Raw genomic sequence first — 24,314 nt, 5'->3', positions numbered from 1 at the left:
CAAAGAATAAAACAAAACAAAACAAACAGATTAACATACATGTATTAAACATTGGCTTGTGCAATGACACACAGCTGATTGGGAAATACCAACTCACTAATTCATCTTGTTCATCTTGCTTCTTTAGGCCCCCCAAAACAGCACAAAACAAACAACCAAAACAAATTTTAACACAAAATAATTCAAATTCTAAATCTCCTTGGAATTAAAAATACGAACATTATCAAGCGAAAAATAAGATTTTGAAAAAAAACAAAAACAGTGATGCCAGACTACAATGTTGAAAACAAACACCCCCCCCCCCCAAAAAAAAAAAAAAAAAAAAAAAAATTGACCTTACATCTTAATCGACTTTGGGGGATCTACATGTATACCAGAACTTAATCTATACTAATTAATATTCTTCATACTTTGCTAGTGCATTTCATGTACTGAAGTCATCAAAATTATATATTTGGCATATTGTGGCATATTCTTGTAAAATGATATGCTTAATTGCTCATAAAGTGCACACCGTATGAATTTAAACCACTGCTTGCACTGGAATGTCAGTTTCATACAGCATTCAGTTTTATTAATATTGTTTCCCTACTCATTGGCGAACATGCAATCAACTGAATTCAGGGCAAACAACTCTGACATCACAGAAAGAATGCAAGCTACGATGGAATAGGAAATACATGCAACAATGGAATAGGAAATACATGCAAACAAACAGTGTGGGTGTTCATTACATTATACAGGTCAGTTAGAAAAAAAAATTAGCAAAAAACAAAAAAACAAACAAAAACAAAACAAAACACATAGTTACAAAAGCATCGCATATACAATGTACCTTGTGGTTTTTGCATACCTCCATGACTTTGATACAGCATCTAAAACCACTGGATTCTGATGTCTTAATATTAAAGTCTATATTTAGTACAATACCTGCACATTTTCTTTCTTTTCTGGAAATTGCAGTTTCCACTAATGTGAATGAATGAATATCATGTGATTGAACTTTGAATTTGTGAAACCATTATACTGACTGGTTAGTACAGTATGTCTATTAAATTTCAATAAATTCCCCTGATATTGCTATCTGAAATGCACATACGATGAGCAGCTACAAATGTATATGTGGATAGAACAGGGAAATATTGAAGATGGTGCTTGACACTGTATGTTCCAACTAAAAATTCCACCATGAACGAGTTGAACACCTTGTCCTTCATAAAATTCATACAGCTCTAAACTTGTTGATACTTGCAGTATGTCATACATTCTAATATGTACATTGACACAAACACAATGTACATTCCCCTTTGTGAATTTTAGACATTTGATAGAATATCACATTCTTGTGATACTGTAATTCACAAATGGTCTGACTCTGACAGAAACAATGTTTACAAACTTCAAATGGTTCAAAATGAGTGACTTGTTTAGTCACATTAATCAACACTGCGCACTGGCACTGGTCCAATGGTCCAGGACCAGTAAGAAATCTCTGTCATACCAGTAACTTTTCAGGAACAGAGCAGTAAAAAATGGAAAAAAACTGGATACCTACTGGTCTGGCCTGTCTGTTCGACCAGTAGAAAAAATGGGTTAGTGTGCAGCCCTGCAGTAATAAATGTATGAATGTAATAAAGAAGAGGATATCATCAAAAATATTTGAATTAGTGAAGAAAGCACAAAATATTTTTGGATTTTGACCACAGTCTAATATCCATAAGTTTGATTACCTCCCTGGGATGGGTACAGTTTTGGTTGAGATGGGGTATTTAGATTTTAACTTTTTTGCATGATGATTAGAAACCCCTCATGAAACATGAAAGAGCATACAATTCTAAGAGAAATTCAAAGATGATTTAATGAGAATTGGTTTTGAAATGGGTGAGATATTCAAAAACAAAGTAAGACAAAGTGGCGCTATCCTAATTAAAGGTTGGACCCACCTTTTATGGGAAATCTCAGCCATTTCAAAACCAATTTTCATCAAACAAACTTTGAAATCCTTTTAGAATAGTATGCTCTTTAATATTTCAAAAAGTGATTTCTAATTAATCTCGCAAAAAAAGAAAAAAAAAAGAAATAGGAAGCCCGAGTCCCTATCTTAACCAAAACTGTACGATCCCTTTTAATGCCCTGCTGATGGTATAAAGTGTCACAAATGGGAGAAAATAGCAACAGTATCAATTTTTACTGAGGTTCTTGATGTTCAGTGGGCTTTACAACAACGTCATGACTTAATACTCGATGGAATCAAACCTGATCCTCAAGAGTACTCATGCTTATCCACTCCATCCTGCACACAGCGTACAGACTGGAAAAGGGGAGGGGCTAGCATTGTAAATGTGTACGCCAAGGCACCGAGTCAGTAACAATGGCTACTGGTATTTCTTTAGAAAATCTGGAGACCCTACACCTCACATCTTCTACAACGGACGCGACAATAAAATCAGAGATGCAATGTTAGCTACAATGTGTGTACATGATTGCATGAGAAGTGTTATGAAACGAGTAAATGATACACACATGAAATACAAACACACAAACAAACAGACAAACTGGAGAGGGGGAAAATGCACCTCCTTCTACTCTCTTGCACGTATTTCTATTCCCACGTGTTCGAACACGGCGGACTCTACAGGTGAACACTGCATGGCAATGGCACGTCCGACACCTAACACACTGGGGTTGGTGCTTTCTGTGGTGAAGCGCCCTCAGTCGCTCTCGCTTGAGGGCGAGGGAGTTGAGCCGGGCGCAGTTTGGCTCACAACAAATTGCCCCGACTACGGTACAAGGCGTCGCCATGGTCATCGCGGACAATCAGTCCATTGATTGGTGTCCGAGTTTTCGTCTCTTGAATCATTTCCCTCTTGCTTGGAGGAAAGTCCTCCTCCCTGGAATCCACAACAAATGTTCATCACGCGATATGCTGTCATCGTCCTGCATCTCACCAGTTGATGGCAAAGTTGCAACTCGAAATTTCCTCTGAAGCAAGGGTGCAGCAAGCCCCATCAGACACCATTCTCTGGCAGTGTGCGAAACTCCACAAGTGGGCTGAATCTTTTGAATAACATGATCCTCCTTTTGAAAGTTATCTGAAACGATGCTAACCCAATCGCTACAATTTGGCCACAAAGACTGGTCATACGAAGTCAGCATTCAAATGCAAGAATCTCCACACTCAACCCACGGCAGACTAACGATGATTGCCAGAATATGATGCAGCAACCTGTTCACCGAACGCGGGCAATGAAAATGATATAAGGGTAAACATGGTGTTTATCAAGCCACTGGGCTAGAACACTTCTCATGTAAACTGATATGTCTGAATCTACACAAGGCAAAGCTGAGAGGCACACCCTCTTCAAATGCATTCATGCATTCAAGCAGACATAGGACAGAACCTGTTACATTTGTGTCACCTCTGCTATGAATTGTCAGAGACAATCCCTAAGAATTGATAATTATATTGTACTTCCACATTTGAGCAAGATGTTAAGGATTGTTTATAAATGCATTAGATGTGGAACAGATCCTTGAACATCTATCCAAAGCAACTGCAAAGTGACTTTTACTACCCTGTGAATTGCATCATCACTGAAAGATTTTGCATTGAATCTTCCTGAAAGAAGGAGAGGGATAAAGATAGAGTATTAAAAGAGCATTCTGAAAATGAAATTTCCCAATCCAGAATGGAACTCCCTTAAGGCTGGCAGGAGCTAACAGTAATCACACAGAATCATTCTTGTCGAGAAGTAGCCTCATTACGGACGGCTTCATAAGCAAATTTACACTCAGCGGGCGCAGTATGAAAGATGCAGTGCTCATCGATCAAACAGTCTCCTAACTCCTAGGCTAACAAGAGACTACAATAATACCAGTAATAATAATACCAGGCTTGAGTCTTGTCATGTCACTGATGACTTGCGTTTACATAATTTCTCCAAAATTGGTTGAATAAACCCCAATGTGTACAACACTGGGGGGAAAGTGGGGTATCATGGAGATTGTTGATTCACAATGCTAGTATAACATATGATGGACTCAACTGAACCAACCCTTTTCATGTGCTTCTTACATTTGATATGTTTCATTCTTTGTTTGCTGGGTTGTTTTTTTTCAGTCTGAGAGTATTTCTTTTTAATAATCAGAGTAAAACCAAAAAATATTCGCGGCATAAAATTCTTGCGAATTGGAGCCACAGCCTTTTTCGCAACATAAAATTTCTGCAAATTGCCACCAGCATTCAGTGCATTTATAGCGTATTTTAATTTTGAAAATCTCGGCTCTCGCGAAACTTCCGAAATTAACTTGCACATGAAAATTTCTGGTTTGCAGTATGCACTGCAAAGAAAACATGTTTTGGGTGCTAACATGGTGTTATACAGATCCTCTGCACTATTAGGAATTTCATGTCTTGGCCTGATTTCTAACCCCTTTTCTACACGAATGACGATAGTCAACAGTGAAGACTGCAGCCACAGTGACAGGGTGACTCAACGACTGACGTTTTTTGGGAAAATTCTTAATAAGCTTCAGCTAATTCGAACACAATGCGCATGTTGCTCATGCCGTGAGTCACCCTCACTAGTCAGAAGTCAGGGAAACCCCTTTCCCACACTGTATCATCTCTTTCCTGGTAGTGGTAATGAAATCATAGCGTAATATTTCCTGACCTTTCTGAATCATACAGTACCAGTATCAGATTAGAAACTTTAATATGCATTGCAACCACTTAAAAGCAACAGCTTTATGTGCTAGTCGATCTACATGTAACTGTTTTGTTTTCTTTTCAATGACATGAATGTCATGACACTGTGTGCCTCATATGAAAACATCATTCTAGAACAAGAAAAAAAGTTCATTTGTAAGTAAAACGAAATGTAATTTCTTCGCGAACAATGTCCTAAGATGTCAATGAGATATAACGGTCTGTGCTATACCTACATTGTAGTCTTCCATGCCTGAGCGATTACTTGGAGCTATTAAAACAAAATAAACATTAACATGACTGACAAAAAGGGGAGGGGAATAACAAGTACTCAGTATGCTAATGTGAATTTGGATTCAATATTATCCAGAAAAACCTGTCAATAAATGAAACAGCAAGTGAAAAGAAGCCCAAGTACTTATACAAATCCATATGACACCAAGCACATTGACTCTATTGAAAAGAGTTCACTTTTTCATCTGTCAAAACACAGATTTTAAAAAAAAAATGATCACAAACATTTGTGACACAAAAATCTATTAAAAAATACATGTACATATAATATACATCCTATGATTACATTTTTGTCACTGCCCACGAAACCAGTTAAAGACTGTACCAGCCGAGAAATGAGAGGTTGACAGCTCGGAAGAACTACAAGCCAAGAATGAAAACAATATTGCTAGTCGGTAACGTCACACATCGTAACTTCCTGCTGGTTCCTGCTCTTTTCATATATCCTGAAAATAAACACAAACTCCTTCCTACTCCTTGAGTGTAGTATGCGCTTCCACCACGATGATGAGCTGCATCGTCTCAAGCACAGCGAAGCAACCCAATTTCCTTGCGCTTAATTCCAACGTCATCGCGAAAGCTGAAAAATATGTGCAGAGTTACATATTCCAGATCAATTTTCCCCTCTCAGCTGTAAACTTTTCCACTGTATCTGCAGCACGGCCAATGCACACATATGCTCCCTATACATCCAGACTTCATTCTCGCTCCTCTCTCTCTGTGACTACCGTACAAGGACAGCATCAATGCACCAGAGTCTGACAAATATAGCCATTGGAGGAGATACTCTTTGGCAAGCATTATCTCTCTCTCTCTCTCTTTGAGATGGAGGAGGAGGTGGTGGTGGTGGTAGTGGTGGCGGCAGTGGTGATGGGGGAGGGCGGGAGGGGAAAGTGGAGTATGAATTCTCTAGACATTCGACTAGAATCAGAAACCTGTTGAGAAAACAACAACATTTTCTCCGCCTGAGAAGGAACAATATCACTCTTGGAGTGAACTCCTACTCGCTCAAAGTGTGATGTTTGCCAAGCCCTTCTTCCAGTGAGCATTGCCCCTCCCCCCCCCCCCCACTACCGACGTCAATAACCGCCAACAAAGGAAATCCCTTTCTATTGAAATATTCCTGCAAGCGATCATTTGTGGAAGGAATATTCTCTCGTTCATCTATAAAAAAAGTGACTCTCAATCAAACAGGAACTGCATTGCTGCATACAGTATCAAAGTAGGTGTTTGTGGATGATAAATACCCATAAAAGTGATTAATATAGGAATTTCAAAATGTACTGTCACAGCTATTAACTCAAATGACAACAGAACAACATATATCTGGGTACTTCATATCTGCTATACGAATGGCAAAAAAAAAAAAAAAATTGTAAAGTAAAATACCCTCATAACCAGTCTGAGCAAGTCTCATTTCCCAGGAAATTAAAATTGGGTTGTGTGCTTTCAAAGTAACAAGACTTTCAATGGATATGATAAAGTGAAGATTGAAACATCGTTTTCAATTTTGTTTTTGAAGATTGAGAATTAAGTCTGGTAATTCAGTCTGCCAATAGATCTTTCTTATTTTCTTCTCTTTTTTTTTGGTTGTTTCAGGTCTTCATGTGCATTCATTGTTTTTTATTCCATTTTAACCTCTTAAATCATGACATTTACCAATCCTAACATTGCAGAAATGTGATTTCTTTCATTGATGAATATTAAATTTGGTGCTCATTTTGATTCTGTACCAACGGAATGTAGTGTTCAGTAGCCACACCCTAGCACTGGCTCTCTCTTTTTATAGCTACACCGTAGCTGGTAGGTTTATAAGTGTGCATGCTACATGCATGCTTAGTTTTACTAAAAAGCTATGGTTTAGGCCAGGCCCACTGATAGCATATTTGCATAGTACTGTTCATACACGTATAGGTATAGCTACAGCGTGTAGCTTGAACGAAAGTTGTGACCAGACCATCAACACGGCTTCTGAGCACATTATTTACACTTCAAATTTTAACCAAGAAAATCAAGAATCAATTGAATCAACAAATTTCTTGATGACGATGATGATGATGGTCATGCTGTAGTAGATGAGGAAAGCATGGCTGGTGAAAGCGCGAGAAGTTTTGGGGATAAAAGTAAGGAATATGGTAAAGACCATGGAGAAGTTGGAGAAGAAGGAGACGGCACCAATGACCCACTAGCTGGTCAATCCAGAGCAACGGGAGGATTGTGCTGCTGGATGTCCCACTGCCTTGCTGTCACAAACCTTTCCCGCAAGAAGATGAGATGGGCAGTTTTGAAGATGCTCTTAAAATATTTGGATCCTGAACATCTGGAAAGTAATACTGTGAGTACCTGGTATGGAGCAATGGGATCTGGTAAAACTCTCGTTGGCTACTTCTCCAGTTTTTATAAAGTGGATATTACTGACTTCTACTGCTACTGTTTCTATCAGCATTTAGGGAGAACAATTCTACATCTACCTAGTGTAGTAGTACCAGTTAGGTACAAAAAGATCATTATGAAGTAGATTTTACTGACTTCTGCTTTTGCTGTTTCTTTTAGCATTTTCAATTCCAAATAATTCCAAACAATTCCAAATCTACTTTACTAGTCCCAGCCAGCTAGGTACATAGGTCAAACTATATCTAGACTTTAAGTCATTTTTTTTTCGAAAAAAAAAGAAGATTAAGAAAAAACGATTTCTTTTTTTAAAGAAAAAAAAAGATTAAACTAGGTGCCAAATGTCTCCACCTTATACTTCAAAACTTACTTGCTATATTAGTCCTTTTGGAAAAAGTGGTGATACAATGTAGGTCAAAGGTGAAGCATATTACATATTCCTACACCAATTCAATTACTTTTTGCAATATCAGGGGGTGCCCGAGGCCAAGCCCGCTGCAGAGGCCTAGTGAGTGCTGCAGAGGCGTAGCAAGTTCTTGTCACAATGTTGCTTCATTTCTCTTGGCACATTATCATAAATGCAACAAAAGCTCTGAATATAACTTTAAATCTTTCTCTCTGGGGGCGATCATGGTGAAGCTTCATTCTTTCCTGTTCAACTGAAAAAGCCAAAATTTTCTACAGAAAATTGGGAAACAGCATGTGTTTGGCATGAGAATAGGCACAGGTGAACAGTTAAGACGATGTTCAAAGAATAACCCCAATTCTCCATTCAAATTGTCCCATATTTGTGAGCAAAGGAATTCTCAATGGCAGAGTATTGCTAGCAACAATTAACACATGTCCATGTTTGAAATGTTCTTCGAAGTAATTCATCCATGTGCTGATCAGTGGCATTTACACGGACGAGAATTAGCGGCACACAAATTTTGAGATCTGCCTCACAATCAATCTCTTCAGATTTTTGCTAGTGTGGACAATGTGAATTGTTTATTATACATTTTACACATTTACACAGAAATACACCACACATACAACAGTTAGTAAATGTACTATTAAAGTATATGTATGGTTCTTCAAAATTGTTACACTATGCCCTTTAAATGTAGCTAAGTTACGAGCCTCCCGTTAAACCAGTCTTTCACTCTAGGGTCACTAGCCAACATTGCATTCACACCAATCCTTGGCGGTGCATTAAACCATTGTACACAGACGCTCACAAAGATGACAAGACGGCAAGGAAGTCAAAACCTGAATGTACATTGATTGCATCTCCGCCGGTGACTGACCTTATAAAGAATACATATTTCATATACCTCTCTTTGCCTAAGAGCCCATACAGTACTTGAAATCTCTCTCTCTCTGTTTTTTTTTTCTTCTTTTCTCTTTATTGCCTGTAGAGAAAAACACACTTTGCTACTCAGAGGTATTGACCACAAGCGAGACAAACTTCATCTTTGAAGAGTGGTACATACGAATGAGCTTTAGAATATTCATTTGAAACTGTATTGTGTGTGCATATGTATCTAACATATTTTTGTCTTTCCGCAACTGCTGAGCTAAGGATGGAAATGTCAACTTCAGCATCTAAGAATGTCAGCTTGACATCACAAAACAATGTACATGAAAGGCATTCCTTCTGTGTCTTGAATGCTGGAGAACTAAACCGAACATTTCAGACCGCTACCCAACATGCATTGTGCACAGATTCACACAGAGAATATGAACACTGTGAATGTGAGCAAGTTCATGACTTACTGGTTAAAGCCTGATCATGTTGAATTTCAAAACGTGTGTCCATTTCTTTCCCCTTCTACTAATCCCCCCCCTTTCCATGAAAGGAAAACCTAATCAATGCAACTCATATTCCCCTCTTTTCAGACAAATCAGTAGTGTAGATCACATCACCAGGGAGTTGTTCCCTCGACGATATAATCATCCTGCAACCTGAAAGCCTGAGGACACTTGATGGCTGATGCCACGAAAACTATTTCACCTGTTGATTCTCAGCTCTGATAACATCGCGACAGTCAGATTGATAATGTAGGACATTTTGAACACGGCCACCAGAAATAATATCTGATTAATTAATGCACCGCATCATCCTCTTGGGTATGTGGTTGTAGGGAGGGTGGGGGGTGGGGGTGATGGTTTAAGGGACAAGAAAGGATGAGGAAGAATTTGTAATGTACTGGTAGTACAAAAAAATAGAATGATACATTCAAAGCAATATGCTGCATGACATCGTAGACTGGGATAACTGTATACATTGTAGATGTCTCCTCCATTCAGCCCTTGAGGGAATTTTGCTGCACCAATTATCATTCTGTCATCTTTAATTGGGCACCACTGGATTCAACTATTATAGTGGTAATGATCTGATAAAAACTGGTTTATAAAAAGAATAAATCTGCACTACTCAGAGAAAAAAGGTGTAATTCTAACCATTTAATTATCATTGTTAATGTTATTATTCTTCTTCTTATTATTATTACTATTATTATTATCATCATCATTACTACCACTACAATTACTATTATTATCATAACTATTATCATTACTATTTATTTAGCATTTCAACAAAAAATACAAACAGAGAATCATTAATACATGACATACTTTAAATTGCTAACTCTCCATGCCATTCTAACTCTGCAGTAACTGACAATATTGACCCTACACCTTATCAAACAAATTATGCAAAACACCCTTAATCATTGGTACTAAACACATAAATGCACCAAAAAGACATTCAAAAGAGCCCTACCTCATGGAACACTCAGATATAACATTTAAGGCCCACTGTCCTTGAATTTCACTGCAAATAAATATGACTGTTTTCTTGCCATTTGGGAATGAGAGGTTTAAAGAGATCTTTGCCTTGCATTTGTTTACAAACACCCCATTATTTCAAGAGCACTAAAAATATTTTGCTAATCAGGATTGTAAGACAATTTTGTGAGTGCTTCGATACATGATCAAAAACAATCTTATGGGGGGGGGGGGGTATCCCTTTTCAAGAAGAGATTTTTGTGATAGCTTAAAGGGGATGGCTAGTATCTGATCAGTGGGAATCAGTGGGAATGCTGGGGGATGATTGTTCAAATCCTTGGGGGATGAGTACATTATATATCTATTGTTGTGTGAAAATTATTTGCTTCAGAATGGTCTCATATTCAAGTAATGTGCAGTTTAATGTTTCCAGGTTAGCATGCCTGTACAGTGATGGTGCATTAACCTGCACATTACTTGAATATGAGACCGTTCTGAAGCAAATAATTTTCACACAGCAATAGATATATAATGTACTCTTAAATGAATCCCACAATGATTGGAACAATCATCCCCCAGCATTCCTACTGATTCCCACTGATCAGTTACTAGCCATCCCCTTTAACTAGGGATACAAAATATATAATACACTTTAATATGATGATGGGGTAGTATTATTTTTCTGCGGGGACTTGCAAAACAGAGCTCCTTCAAAGCCGGCAGCATAATTGACACTTGAGGCTAGCTTTAATTCAGAGCTCAGCAAAGCAGGTGTTCTGGTCAACATTATTGTCTATGGGAACTGTGAGGGTTGATTACCAAGAAATATGATATTCCTAGCTTTACGGCCTGAGATAATAAAATTAATGTAGCAATCATGCAGTACTCATATTGTATGCCCACGACTGATGTGGGGGGGGGGGGGGGGTATTGGTTTACACTCCGATGAATAAACCTAGCTTTTGGGTAGATTTTACAGGCTATAATGAAAAATCTCACATTTTGTACTTCTGCAGTACAGATTTTTGTTTTCAATATTAAAAACTGAGAAAAAAATATTGCCTCAAGCAGAAAAACAAAAACAAAAAAAAAACTTGTTAACAGAAATGTCTGATGTGAAATCTCAGTATTTTGATGCACCTGGTGTGTTTTGTTTGTATTTTTTTTTCAATTAATTCCCTTACAACTTTTGTAACAAATACAATTTCTTACTTATGGTTGGCAGCTCTGCCTTGGTCTTCTTCAAACTGAGACTCTTTGGTTTTGAAACACTTTTTGGCAAAATTAAATTAAAGCAGCAAACTACTTCCTATATATCATTTATCATCATTATTCCCACTGTGTAAAGTACAGGTTTCATATCATGCAAACCATTATACTAGTATCAATCTCTCACCAGATTTTTAACCCAGTCACTGTCATTAGTACACCCAGGCCCCGTTTTATCAAAAGATAAAATCAATTTCAAATTTCCTTACCACACAGGCTGCCATAGACTTACAGTTGAAATCAACTGTATAATCAATTTTAACTCTTCACAAAACAGGGTCCCAGTCTCTTACCAATGTCCCTGCTACATTGTGTGGGCAGTTCTGAGTGGTTTCAATAATACATTCTTTTCCAGGCATCTACATGTACAAAATGACATTAAATATTTAATAGCTCTGACTGCCTTACCAAGAAATGAGAGAACAGAAATAAAAGATGGAAAAAACCTTGTACTGTTGCAAACGGCAGTCAATGACAAAGATCTTCATGTCGTAAAATTCGTACTTCATCTACTTCAATACCCCATACAAGCATTTTTCTCTCCTTCCCTTTTTACCCCTCATTTATTTCATCTTTTGTACAGCTCTCTTGCATGAATAATGTATAAAATCTCCCACACAGCAGCCTACTTCACATCAACCTCACAATACCATTTCAACTGTACAGACACTCATATACATGTACAACAATGGTCCTCTGTGAATTGTTGTTTCACAGCCTAAGGGTAGGATTTCATGGAGCACGTCAACGTTTTGCGAAGGACGCGAATGGCAAAATCCAGCATTCGTATTTTAGTCTGCAAAAGATCGCTAAACGAATGTGAGGGTTCGGAAGCGTCGTCAATTGTTCGCGAATGTCGTTTTTACTTCGGCGAGAATTTCAAAAAAGTTTGAAATTTTTTGGGAACCTTTTCTGCACACTTGGTCGTGATTTGCTCGTGAATTGTTCTCGAAAGTGTCTTTAAATCCTCGTCATATGCGCAAGACCTTTGCAAGACACACGCGATGTTCGCAAAATGTTCGTGAAACCCCAAACAGACTCTGAAACTTTAAAGAATGTCTTGCGTATGTTACGCGAAATCTGCAAAGTTTTTCCGATCATTTTACGACGTAATCGCAAACTGTTCGCGTACCTTTTGAGACATTCTCGAGAACGTTTAGCGCACGTTTGGGGATGTATGACCTATACGTTTTCTACAAATAAAAATCGTAGCATACATCTAAACTTCAAACAATTATTAACAACTATAGTAACAAAAGAAATTAAAGATTAGCAAAGAGAAAGAAATGTTTGATATACAAAAAAATCGCAGAAGACACTTAAAATTAATCTAAAGTATGCAAAATTTCATTTGAACCATAGCGATTATGTGTTGGAGGAACTGCTAAAAAAAATCAAATGCTTACTAGTGGAGATAGGTCCTAGGAAAAAAATGTAGGCAAGCACACGATAGAGAAATGAGAGAAAAAGAAAGGAGAAATAAAGGAAAGAAAAACAATTCAACTCAAGACCGCTTCCACCTCTCCTTGGGTACATTTTCTCCCATGATTATTGAAAATTTTTCGTTCGCACTTCCGTCGCGTGTTCTTCGTGTACAAATGTACGTAACATGCTATACTTTAGCAATGATACACACGACATACGCCGTGGAAACTTCGCACAAATTGCGCAAGAGTAGTTTTCGGCTTCCTTGTCGGAACACATTCGGAGACAAACTTTTCCGAATGTTGGATTTTGTAATTCGCGTCCTTCGCAAATCGTTCGCATGCTCCGTGAAATCCCACCCTTACCCTAACCATTGGCACTGCATAAATTTCAGATCAAATCTCAAATATCAAATCCTTCAGGAGAATCTCCTTTCTACAAAGCATTCACAGAATCAAGTACAAGAATCTTGTAAAATATGGGGAAAACACCAAGTGCCAACCAGTAGCAGGGAATCATTTTCCTGGTATTGCATAGCAATTTACCATACATTTTGGATGTGACTGCTACACAAAATTTCATTTGCATAGCAATTCATTACATAGAGTTGGACATCATTTTGTTCAAAAATATTGTCCATCAACTAAAATATCTACTCAATTTTGAGAAGGAATATTTTTTTTTTCCCTGATAAGATATGATTTGATCACTTTGACCAAAACAAGACAAAACAAAGAGGGAAAGAAAGATAAAGCCTATTCTCACTATCACAAGAACACAAGAAAACTGAAATAGCAACAAGGTTCAGCAGTCTTTCACAAACATACTTTACACATACATGGCAACTGCTTTTTAAACAATCGTCATTTCTGCCTCCTGTTGCATTGCACATCAACACCTTACAAATAGCAAGCCAGGGTAACTACAGAACATAGAACATACAAATCTCTCTCTCTCTCTCTCTCTCTCTCTGTGCGTTGTGCAATAAGTGTGTGTGTGTGTGTGTGTGTGTGTGTGTGTGTGTCTGGCTGTATGTAGTCTTGTAGGCTTTTGGGAATGTTAAAGTCGAATTAACCATGGTCATCAATATGACATTTAATACTTGAGCAGTAGAGGGCGCAGTCACACTTACTAGTTCAAACTTCATTTGGTTGACAGAAAGCATAATCTATATTGGATTTTGTTTTGTTTGTTTGGTTTTTTTTTTCTCTCTCTCTCTTTAGTACTTTTCCAGTTGTCATAGTAAGTACATTTCAAATCAAATACATTGTAAATTGCAGCTGTAGCTAACAGGCATAACAATCACATCTTGTACAAAGTATTTTGCATCAAATTGTATCTCGGAACAGATGAATGTTTTACAAAGAATTGTATTGAACCCTCAAAGGGGGTTGTTTCGAATCAGAAACTGTAAAACACACGGTACTACTGTAGAAATATATGGGCATAAAACTCACTAAATGTTGCCAGGAAATTGGGTATTGAAGTTTTGGTATTGAGGTTTTGGAATTGGATTTGAAGTTTTTTAAAGTTTTGATGCAATGTGCTGCCCTCTTCAGGCAGGAACTTTACAACTGTACTATTCATGATGCTGCAGCGACGGAACAATATACACAAGATACAGAGACTCCAACTCTCCCGTTTTCGACGGGAGATTTCCCGCCGAAAACCCAGTTTTGCAAAATCTCCCGTTCTCCCGCTTATGATTTAATTTCTCCCGCCCTGGCTCTGAGTCTCCCGTTGGAAAGGCTTTCTTACTTTTATATTGCTATCGTATGTTGAAAAAATAAGCCTTAAAAGCACCAGAGAGCATCTAGAACCCTGGGAATTCCGCGCTTCGCACACATCAACTTGGAATCTCTCGTTTGCTAGGGGTTTCAGGCGGGAGAATCTCCAGATCAGAAGGTGCTTTGGGTTGGAGTCTCTGTTATTGCTATCGTATGTTCAAAAAAATAAGCCTTAAAAGCACCAGAGAGCATCTAGAACCCTAGGAATTTTGCGCTTCGCACACATCAACTTGGAATCTCCCGTTTGCTAGGGGTTTCAGGCGGGAGAATCTCCAAATCAGAAGGTGCTTTGGGTTGGAGTCTCTGCAAGATATTACAAGGAATTTCACAAAATTTCATGACAGAACACATTCCCTTATCCTATTGCTAACAAATGTTAAGGCAAATACTACTGTCCATGCACAAGAGCTTCCAAAAACTGTTCTTTTGATGCTCTCACACACACACACACACACACACATGCACACACACAAATCTGATATTGTGTGTCTATGTGGGTGTGATATTTCCTGTTAACAAATAACATTAGCACGAGTTTCAACATCTCCCAACACTACCAAGACCTGTCTTTAACCCGTGGAGGACAAGTCCAGAGTATACTTTGTACTTGGGCAGGTGTCTATGGGAAATGCGCATTGTAGCAAAATCAGTCTGTCCTCAATGGGTTAAAAGCCCATTGTGTGCCAAAGAACTTACTGCAGCTATAACTTGCCATCCATGCTTTTCAATAAGCAGTCACTTAAACCCACCCCTAATTGTAAGTTAGCCAGTCCATTCGGGCAAAACAAATGTGCATCAGTCCAACAAGAAGGCCTTGATGAAACGACAAGGAATAAAAGGGGACAACAAGTAATCTCTATTTATTTGACACTTACACAGTAGTTCCAAACATCTGTGTCAATCGGCGAAAAAAGCACTCCAGCCGATGTGCCAATCCACGAGCATCGCACAGCAGCTATTAAACCCTCTTGACTTGATCCTCATCATAGCTTGTAGTTTACACTGGCTGCGGGTGTCCCAGGTTCTGGGGTAGGCACGATCAGGAGGCTAGAGTGTCTAATACCCACTCTCTAAGCAGCTCTGTTTAGTGGGTCAGATCCCATATATTTTCATGTCGGCCTTGATACATTCAGATCACGTCTTCCTTGGGCTCCCACGCCCTCTAGAGTTGGGAATCGGCCAAGTGCACACCCCCCAAAAAGTCTTTTGTATGATCTGACCGTCAAACACCTGTCCCTCCTGACAACTGATTTTCTGCATTGTTATGGACAATTCCAGCAACAAATGAGGTTCTGACAGACTTTGATTGATGGCCCTGTTTTGATAAACCCATAATGGCTATTTACAGTTTCCTCAGGTCTCTTACACCTGCAAGTGACGTACAGTCAAAAGTTAGTTTAAGTGAGGTTAAGCTCCTCAGTACCACCCGCCACCACCAGATGCCTTTGACACTGTATATAAGCAAGGGGCCTGCAGTAATAAAAGGGTTATGAAAGACAGCTGAGTTTCTAAAGACCCATTTATACTTGCAACAACCAATTTTGAAAAGACAGAAAAAAGGATTTTTTTGTTTGTTTGTTCAATGATCTCCTTGGAACATTGCCAGAAAAAGAAAAAGAAAAACCTGTGAAGCAGAACTCAACATTTTACCTACCAATTAAACTTTATGGGAGTTTTATCGTATTTTTTCTTTTTACAATTTGTAAGTAGCTACTGCAGGTAGCATACCCTTTTCTGTGTGGTAGAGCTTGTGGAACCTGCTATAAGGCATACAACTTACAAATTCACGGAAACAATCAAAATGTGAGAAAAGCCTATGTTTGTAAAAGTTCTGCTATTTAAAAGCAAATATGCCCCTTATCTTGAATCATAGCTCCTATCATAAAGGGTCGAACACTTTCAAAGCATCCTGTCTCTTTTTCATATCAATGTATTCTGTTTGCACTGTACAGTATGTGCACAGACACTCGCAAGATTGAACACTTTCTCTTGAATTTCTCTAATTTTTGAACTGGCTGACTTCTTTTTATGATGCAGTGAACAGAAGTAGAAGAAGGAGAAAAGTGGAAGCATCCAAGCAGTGTCCAATAAGTGTCAAGTCAGTCTGAATAGTGTTAAGTCAATCCGATGTAAGCTAGACTTGTGTTGTGCGACTACCAGGTGTGTCCAGCCAAAGTCCTATGATGATCTGCTGAGTTTCCGACAATGAAACAGTCGTTGGACATGTTATCTTGAGTCTTGGATCTGAGGCTCATCCTCTGGCATTGATATCACCATCCATGAGCCTCTATGCAAGTCTCTGGAGCTTGACAGATCAGATTTCATGGGAACTCATCTGAACGCCTTTCTTTTTTCTGCATTTTGGAGATGAGATAAACCTCCCATGGTCTGCGGAATGGGGGCTTAACCTAATCAAACAATAAAAAGAGAATCCTCGGTAGACACCTGTAAAACTTACCCTTAGGCTGGACACGCTGCTTCAGTAGGGGAGTACCCTGATCTTCTACCTCCGGTGCCCCCTTGGTTGCGACCACACCCTGTTGCCATGGCGACTGACCATTCTGGGGAAGACTTTTTGTGGGAGGGAGGAGAGTCTGGTTAGGATCATCTGCTGACTCAAACCATTGCTGGCTACCTTCATGGCTGGATAGGCTTGACAACTGGGAGAAATTGGAACCTGAAAAATCAGATGAGGGAGAGAAAAAAATGACAATTTAAGACTCTTCTTGCTGCTATGCAGTGTAACCAAGAGAAAATCTCCTCACACTATGGAACCTGCTATGAAATTAAATTAATGACCTTGTACCGTAATAAGTGATATAACTGAGGACAAATGCCTACAAAGGCTGAATCATTTGTTTGTGCGCTTGTTTGTTTGTTTGTTTATTTGTTTTCATGATATGATTCTATCCACAGATGGTATGTTCAATATTCCACATCAGAATATGAAGAGTAAATAAAATTGATGGTGGCCCACACAGACTAAAGATGGCACTATTGGTATTGGAATTAACCTGCCCCCTTCAAGACTTGGAAATCTCCATAGACTTTGTATGGGGTTCATCACCTGTTACCCATAGTAAAGCTATCCACAAAATTGGTTACGGGCGGACGGAGGGACAGACAGATGGGAGGACGGACAACCAAAAAACAATGCCTCCAGCGACACTTCGTGGCGGAGGCATAAAAATAATGGAATCTAAAACACTGCGAGAAGGGATTCACATATTCAAAATGATAAGTCATGATCCTTCCAAAACATTTGGCATATAAAATTGTACACTCAGCGAATGAATTACATCTACCTTTCGTATGATGTCATTTTGGGAGATATCTGTGGAAATTTCTCCTTTGTACAATCATGTGCATCAGTGCATTTACGAAACTACCTACAAATTTACTTAAATTTCCTAAATTCCTGAGTGGCAAACTACAGAAAGAGAGCGCGACTAGACATTTTTATGAGAAGCGGAAAATGACATTTGCCACTGAGGAAGAACAGGTCCAAAGGAAGCTACTGTATCACCAAAGGTAGTCATGCTTGCTTGAAAAGATTATGACAAGAAGATATTAGATCTCAACTTCTGTTTGTCAGACATACAGTGTATTTCTGTTTGTTTGTTTGTTTGTTTGTTTGTTTGTTGTTGTATTTTTTTAATTCTATTTATTACCATGTTTTGGCCTCAATATGTTTCATGTGTGTCTGTGAAATATGCACAGCATTATTTGGTGATGTGGTAATTGTCGAAGGGGTACCTTTGTATTTGCAGAATTAGGCACAGAAAAAAGGGAATGTTTTGGACATCACAGCAAATATTATATGAAAGCAAATAAGGGATTTTAAAAGTACATTATTTATATGAAAGACAAATTCTCATATGTTGTATTGTATATCACTTGTATGTGTTTCTCAGCAGTGCTTATATTAGAAAAAATAAACAAAACAAGACTTTAAACTTTCTGTTGAGATCTTGAAGATTAATTATCAGGAAGAAGGCACTGTGCGATTCAAACTCACGTGGCTTGCAGCTAAATGTGGATCTTTATAACTGTCTCAGCTGGGAGAAGCAGTTGGTACTATCTGCATCACAGGTCTCGTGCAATTTTCCACCTGACACAACTTGTAATAGCCGAGGGCAATACAAGTAGTTGTATGTACCTGCTTTCCGTCACAACTTGAGGTCATAAAGTTTATCCATGCTTTCATGGTATGTAATCCTAAATGACACTACTATCTGTGGCAAATGTTGTTTATTTCTTCATCTTCATCATCACTGGCCTAGACTTTCATTGTAAATCATGATGCTCCAATGTGACTAAGTTCCAGGGCCAAAATCACTTTCACTAATTTGCTTCTATTTTTGTTTTCTTTTTCAAATCATCACTTTGACACTGGTGAATCCTGTATGCAGAAAATGGCAACAGAACATTACCAAGTTAAAAACCCTGCTATGATTACAATTTTATAGGTCCTGTATTATGAAAGAAATCCATCAAGTACAAGTGTATCTATTATTTTCCATTTACCTATGTATGCTTGATATAATTCAATAAACTGTATTTGATTCAGTGGATCTACCAGATGGAAATAAAACTATTCTGTGTAGCACTAATTAAATACAAATGTATACAAATGGTGAGAAGAAATGCATTACATATTTAAATTGTTGTCTTTAAGCAATATTTGATGAGCCCCCCCCCAAAAAAAAAAAATAAATAATAAATAAATATGACTGTTGCATTCTATTGATGAACCATGAACTTTGCTATGACTGACGAAATATTGTTCTTTATAGGTTGGTACTTTTATTCAGTCGTGCCCAGATCAATTTATTCCAAACGTCATCCTTCTTTTCTCCCCTGTGTATTGTTCCTTCCTTATTCTCTGCCTTTTTCATTTTTTCTTTTCGTTCCTTCTCACTCCTCTCCCTTCCCCTCTTTCTACATGTATTTATCACTCTCTCCATCTTCTTCCATATTTCCTATTCCTTTTTTTTTTCCTGCTAAGAATGTGGTTATACAACATTCTCATTTTAGGTTAACACTCCCTCGAAGTGTTTAATACGTGACTCACATTTAAAGCAAGAATCGTGAGAATGCTTCATTAGCCAAAATCTTCACTCGCAGCGACCCAGCTCACCTGAGCCAGTAATTACACATTTCTTCCAGGGTAGCTGAGATTACAACCCAGTGTCATAATTGGGAGCTCAAGAGCTGCTGAGCAGGTTGCCCGGCAACTCGCAAATAATTAACAATTTCTGTGTGAGCCATGAACGGATTATCTTTGAATTATTCAAGGCTGGGATCAGGATCAAAGCTGCCACTTTCCTTCTTTCACGATAACCTCCACTTTGTTGCATCGACAGCTCTACTTACAAATCCCTTGTATTGTAAGTTTTGACTTTCAAGGAAGCGTCCATCCTTTAATCCCATCACGTCAGACGACCGCATAAGGATATCACCCATGCGTGTTCTCTCGCCCACACGGAGCCAAGACTGCTGTTAGTCACCCTACAATCTGATATCAGTGTGCAAAAGGGATTTTTGTCTTTTTTTTAGGGGGGGGGGGGGGGGTCACAAGACATGGGTGACATGACAATGGATTTTGTCTCTGGAGAATGACTTTGTGAATTCATTACCTGTCAAATGTTGGCTCCAGCAAACGTCTATGGGGGAGCAAAATATAACAGAACTAAACAAACACACATGAGAGCATAGTAGCAAGTAAGGGGAAAGGAGCAACCGCTGTTAGATGTCTTCCTTTAATAGGTGCCGGGTTGCTGGATTTGATAGCCAGTTATCAAGGAATATTGACTTGGCATGTGTAAGGTTTGTTAAATGAATTACAGGAAATGTCAGTACTTCATATCTATGCTACTTTTCAATTCAGCGGAATAGAAGCTGTGTTTGTTTAGTTTTAGGAAGAGATTACATGACCTACTTCAGACCCTGTTGGCCTTTGACGTTAGTGTTAATGAAGTGGAAAGATATCTGCACAAAAGGAGTAGAACAATCAGTAACTACAAAGTGTGTCCTAGTACACAATGTGGGTAAACCCATATTTCTCCTTTTTTGGTCCTCTCGTTAGGTACCTAATTTCATTCGACCTGGCAGCTACCCTACAAAACCCTTTAAATGTGTCACTGCACCCCGACCCACTTCTACAAGGATTCACAGTGATCGATGACTCTGTTACGTGTTGAAGATGCAAGACTCCTCTACAGCTGAACGTGAAGGACATACAGTGTACATGTATGGCTCCAAAAGCAGACTGTAAGGATGAGTTTCCCTACTCTCACAGCACGGCTGCTCATTAAATTCTACCGAAGAAGGGCCGACGTGTCCAGTAGAATACGTGTACAGTTAAACAGGTTTTGTGTCACTTAAATTCTTCTATCTTGATAAACTAAAGAGCTTCGCCTACACAGTTGAAGTATGCGATTTGTAAGATCCAAATGGAAATTAGGCAAGCACCTTTCATTTTCTTTTCTGTATGCGAAGCGACGACATTATTGTGACAGCTAGGATTTGCCACCATTTAGTAACTTTAGATCTTTTTTTTTTTTTGGTGAGTTGGAGTGAGGTTATAATACAGATATTGTAAAACATGATATATTCGCGGCATGAACATTTCATGAATTGGAGCTGACGGCCTTTTTTGCGACATGAAATGTTTGCAAACTGCCACTGGCATTCAATGCATGTAGTGTAGGTATTTAAACAACTTTTGCATGCATTTTAATTTTGCAAATCTTGGCTCTTGTGAAATTCATAAAATTACAAGAGACCTGCGGGTCTAGCGTTCACCTGAGTATCGCAAGTTCACCTTTCACGCAGTCACTAATCTGAATTACACACAGCTCTACCAAAATTTGACCAGGCATTCTCAAGTAGAAGATAAACATGTACAATTAGGGCCAAAATTCAGATACTTTTTTTAAGATTCCTTAATTGGGAGGGGGGGGGGGGTGGTGGGGGCAGTAGCATAGTGCCCATTTTAACAAATTGAGATCCTAACCCCTAGGAATGCTACCTGCCAAGTTTGGTGAAAATTGGTCTTGGGGTTTTCAAGAAGATGAAAATGTACAATTTAGGCCCCATTAGGACTCCTCCCCTGGGTCCCAAGGGGGGCACCCCTGATTCTGCCATGAACAAACTTGAAACTACAGTCATCAACGTACTAACTCAAAGTATTAACTTAGCTCTATCACTTCTGGTTCTAGAGGAGAAGATTCTTAAAGATTTCTTAATTTGGGGGGGGGGGTTCGGGGGGCCCCCAGGGGGCCCCCTGGGTTGGGCATGGTGCCCATTTTAACAAATTGAGATTCTAACCCCCTAGGGATGCTACCTGCAAAGTTTGATGAAAATTGGTCTTGGGGTTTTCAAGAAGATGAAAATTAATGTACAATTTAGGCCCCATTAGGACCCATCCCCATCCCCACCCCCTCCCCTGGGTCCCAAGGGGGACACCCCTGATTCCACCATGAACAAACTTGAAACTACAGTCATCAATGTACTAACTCAAAGTATTAACTCAGCTCTATCACGTCTGGTATGAGAGAAGAAGATTTTTAAAGATACCTCAATTTGGGGGGGGGGGGGGGGCCCTGGGGGCCCCCTGGGTGGGGCATGGTGCCCATTTTGACAAATTGAGATCCTAACCCCCTAGGGATGCTACCTGCCAAGTTTTACGAAAATCCATCTTGAGATTTTCAAAAAGATGGTGAAAATGTACAATTTAGGCCCCATTTGGACCTCCCCCCCCCCACCCCAATGGGACCACCCCTGGATCTCCCATGAACAAACTTGGAACTACAGTCATAAATCTACTAAGTCATAGTATTAACTTAGTTCTACCACTTCTAGTTCTAGAGAAGAAGATTTTTAAAGATTCCTTAATTTGGGGGGGGGGGGGGGGGGTTCGGGGCCCCCTGGGGGCCCCCTGGGTGGAACATGGTGCCCATTTTAACAAATTGAGATCCTAATCCCCTAGGTATGCCACCTGCCAAGTTTAGTGAAAATTGGTAATGGGGTTTTCAAGAAGAAGATGAAAATGTAATTGAGTTTATGCACGACGGACGACGCACGGCGGACGATGGAAGAAGAGCGATCGCAATAGCTCACTTGAGCTAAAAATGCGCAATTTAAATGAGTAAAACATGATATATTCGTGCATTGGAGCTGACGGCCTTTTTTAACAGATACTTCAGCATCTAACTACTTGTTTGAAGTTAATTGCGGCATACAAAAGAAGCAGAAGCATTGACCTCTCACGACTGGTTGATTCTGAACATACACAATATAGATTTCCTTTCTGAATGCATGCCCGCCATCCGTACACAATAAACTAGCCTCCATATGAGACGAAAGATTACAACTATCCTCCAATATATTTGTAAGTGGAAAGAGTGAGGGGATAGAGCCAGACTATGTCAATGGCAGGCTTTTAGATTAGCTTTTACTGACACCTGAGTGGACTACTCACTAGAACTAGCTGTGAATTTCCTCTGAGGTGTCAGTCCTTCTGCAAAGCTGAGGCTCCCAGACTCCAGGAACTTTCTTCTCCTCTCATGGCCCTCAGACCAGATCCTCTGCCTCTTGGCCTGGGTAGAGCCCTTGGGGGCGCCGTTGCCGTGGGGCGGCTCCGGAATGATGGGCAAGCCATTGACGTAATCAGCCACCCTCTTCCAGCATCGCTGGTTGGCTCCCGGGAGATCCCTCATCCTCTGCTCCAAGATCTTGGTCTGCTCGCTGCCGCTTGTTGGAAGCGGTAGGAATACCTCCGCATCACTGTGGTGCGAATCCCTTGGCAAGACCTCAGAGTAGTCCGAGTCGCTGGTGAGCTCTGAGCGACTCCCAAACGTGGACCTGGAGAAGGTGACAGAGTGGTTCCGATTGCCACCGGCACCCTCAGAGGCCTGGACATCCCGCTGGTCCATCCGCCTCAGGTAGTCCTGGATTGTTTCCCCTGAGTGTCTCTCCTCACCCTCACTGATGGTACTCGACAGCCTGTCTTGTCTGCCTGTGACACCAATATCGTTGCCACGGGAATGGGACATTTCATCACCTCGGTTTGTGTCTGTGATGTTTCCAGTAGTTCCTGCATGATTGAATTTGGAAATTTAAATGTTTAGACACCAACCTCATAAACTTCTTTGTCTCCCCCCCCCCCCCCTTCAAACATAGCAAAATTGCTGGACATATAAAAATCAGGCATAATTTCTTATGGTCACTACATTGTATGTCTTTCAACAAATAGAACACTTTGGTATATATCAAAACAATATGGTAAAATGGTGTGAAAGTATTTCAAGTTCTATTCAATGGATTTATTTGTCAATCACTGCTCTTGAAAAATACCAAAAATATCTTTCAGTGTAATTACCTGAAAAAAAAAGGGATTAGCAAGGTTTTTAGGTCATACTGTAATGGCATGACAGTGTAAACTCCTGCATGTCATATTTTGATTACGTGCATTGAACTTTATAGCATAAAAAACAAATAAACAAACAAAGGACGGTACTGTATCTAATGGTGAGCACAAAATGTAAAGTTGTGTCTGTATGATGAAAAGGGGATCATCCTACCACAGTATCATAGCAGCAGAAGTACAAAGAGTATTAATCAAAATGGCATTTCACACTGCCCAAGTACTTTGCCCACTCTCA

At 39.4% G+C, this 24,314-nt stretch overlaps 1 protein-coding gene across 1 annotated transcript in view; it reads right to left on the bottom strand.

The window, feature by feature from the left end:
- The window catches only part of LOC139711513 (uncharacterized), a 106,757-nt gene that overhangs the window by 53,006 nt on the left and 29,437 nt on the right, over positions 1-24,314 (bottom strand). The window contains exons 4-5 of the mRNA XM_071623389.1: positions 23,132-23,746; positions 17,105-17,323 (exon numbers count right to left, since the gene is read on the bottom strand). Of these exons, the coding sequence (XP_071479490.1) occupies positions 17,105-17,323; positions 23,132-23,746 (834 nt within the window). The remainder of the gene's footprint in view (positions 1-17,104; positions 17,324-23,131; positions 23,747-24,314) is intronic.

Source organism: Diadema antillarum, unplaced genomic scaffold, assembly GCF_040938485.1.
Source record: "Diadema antillarum isolate AM-2024a unplaced genomic scaffold, OU_Dant_1.0 seq00001664_RagTag, whole genome shotgun sequence".
Classification (NCBI taxonomy): Eukaryota; Metazoa; Echinodermata; class Echinoidea; order Diadematoida; family Diadematidae; genus Diadema; species Diadema antillarum.
This window is presented reverse-complemented; position numbering and strand designations above follow the sequence as displayed.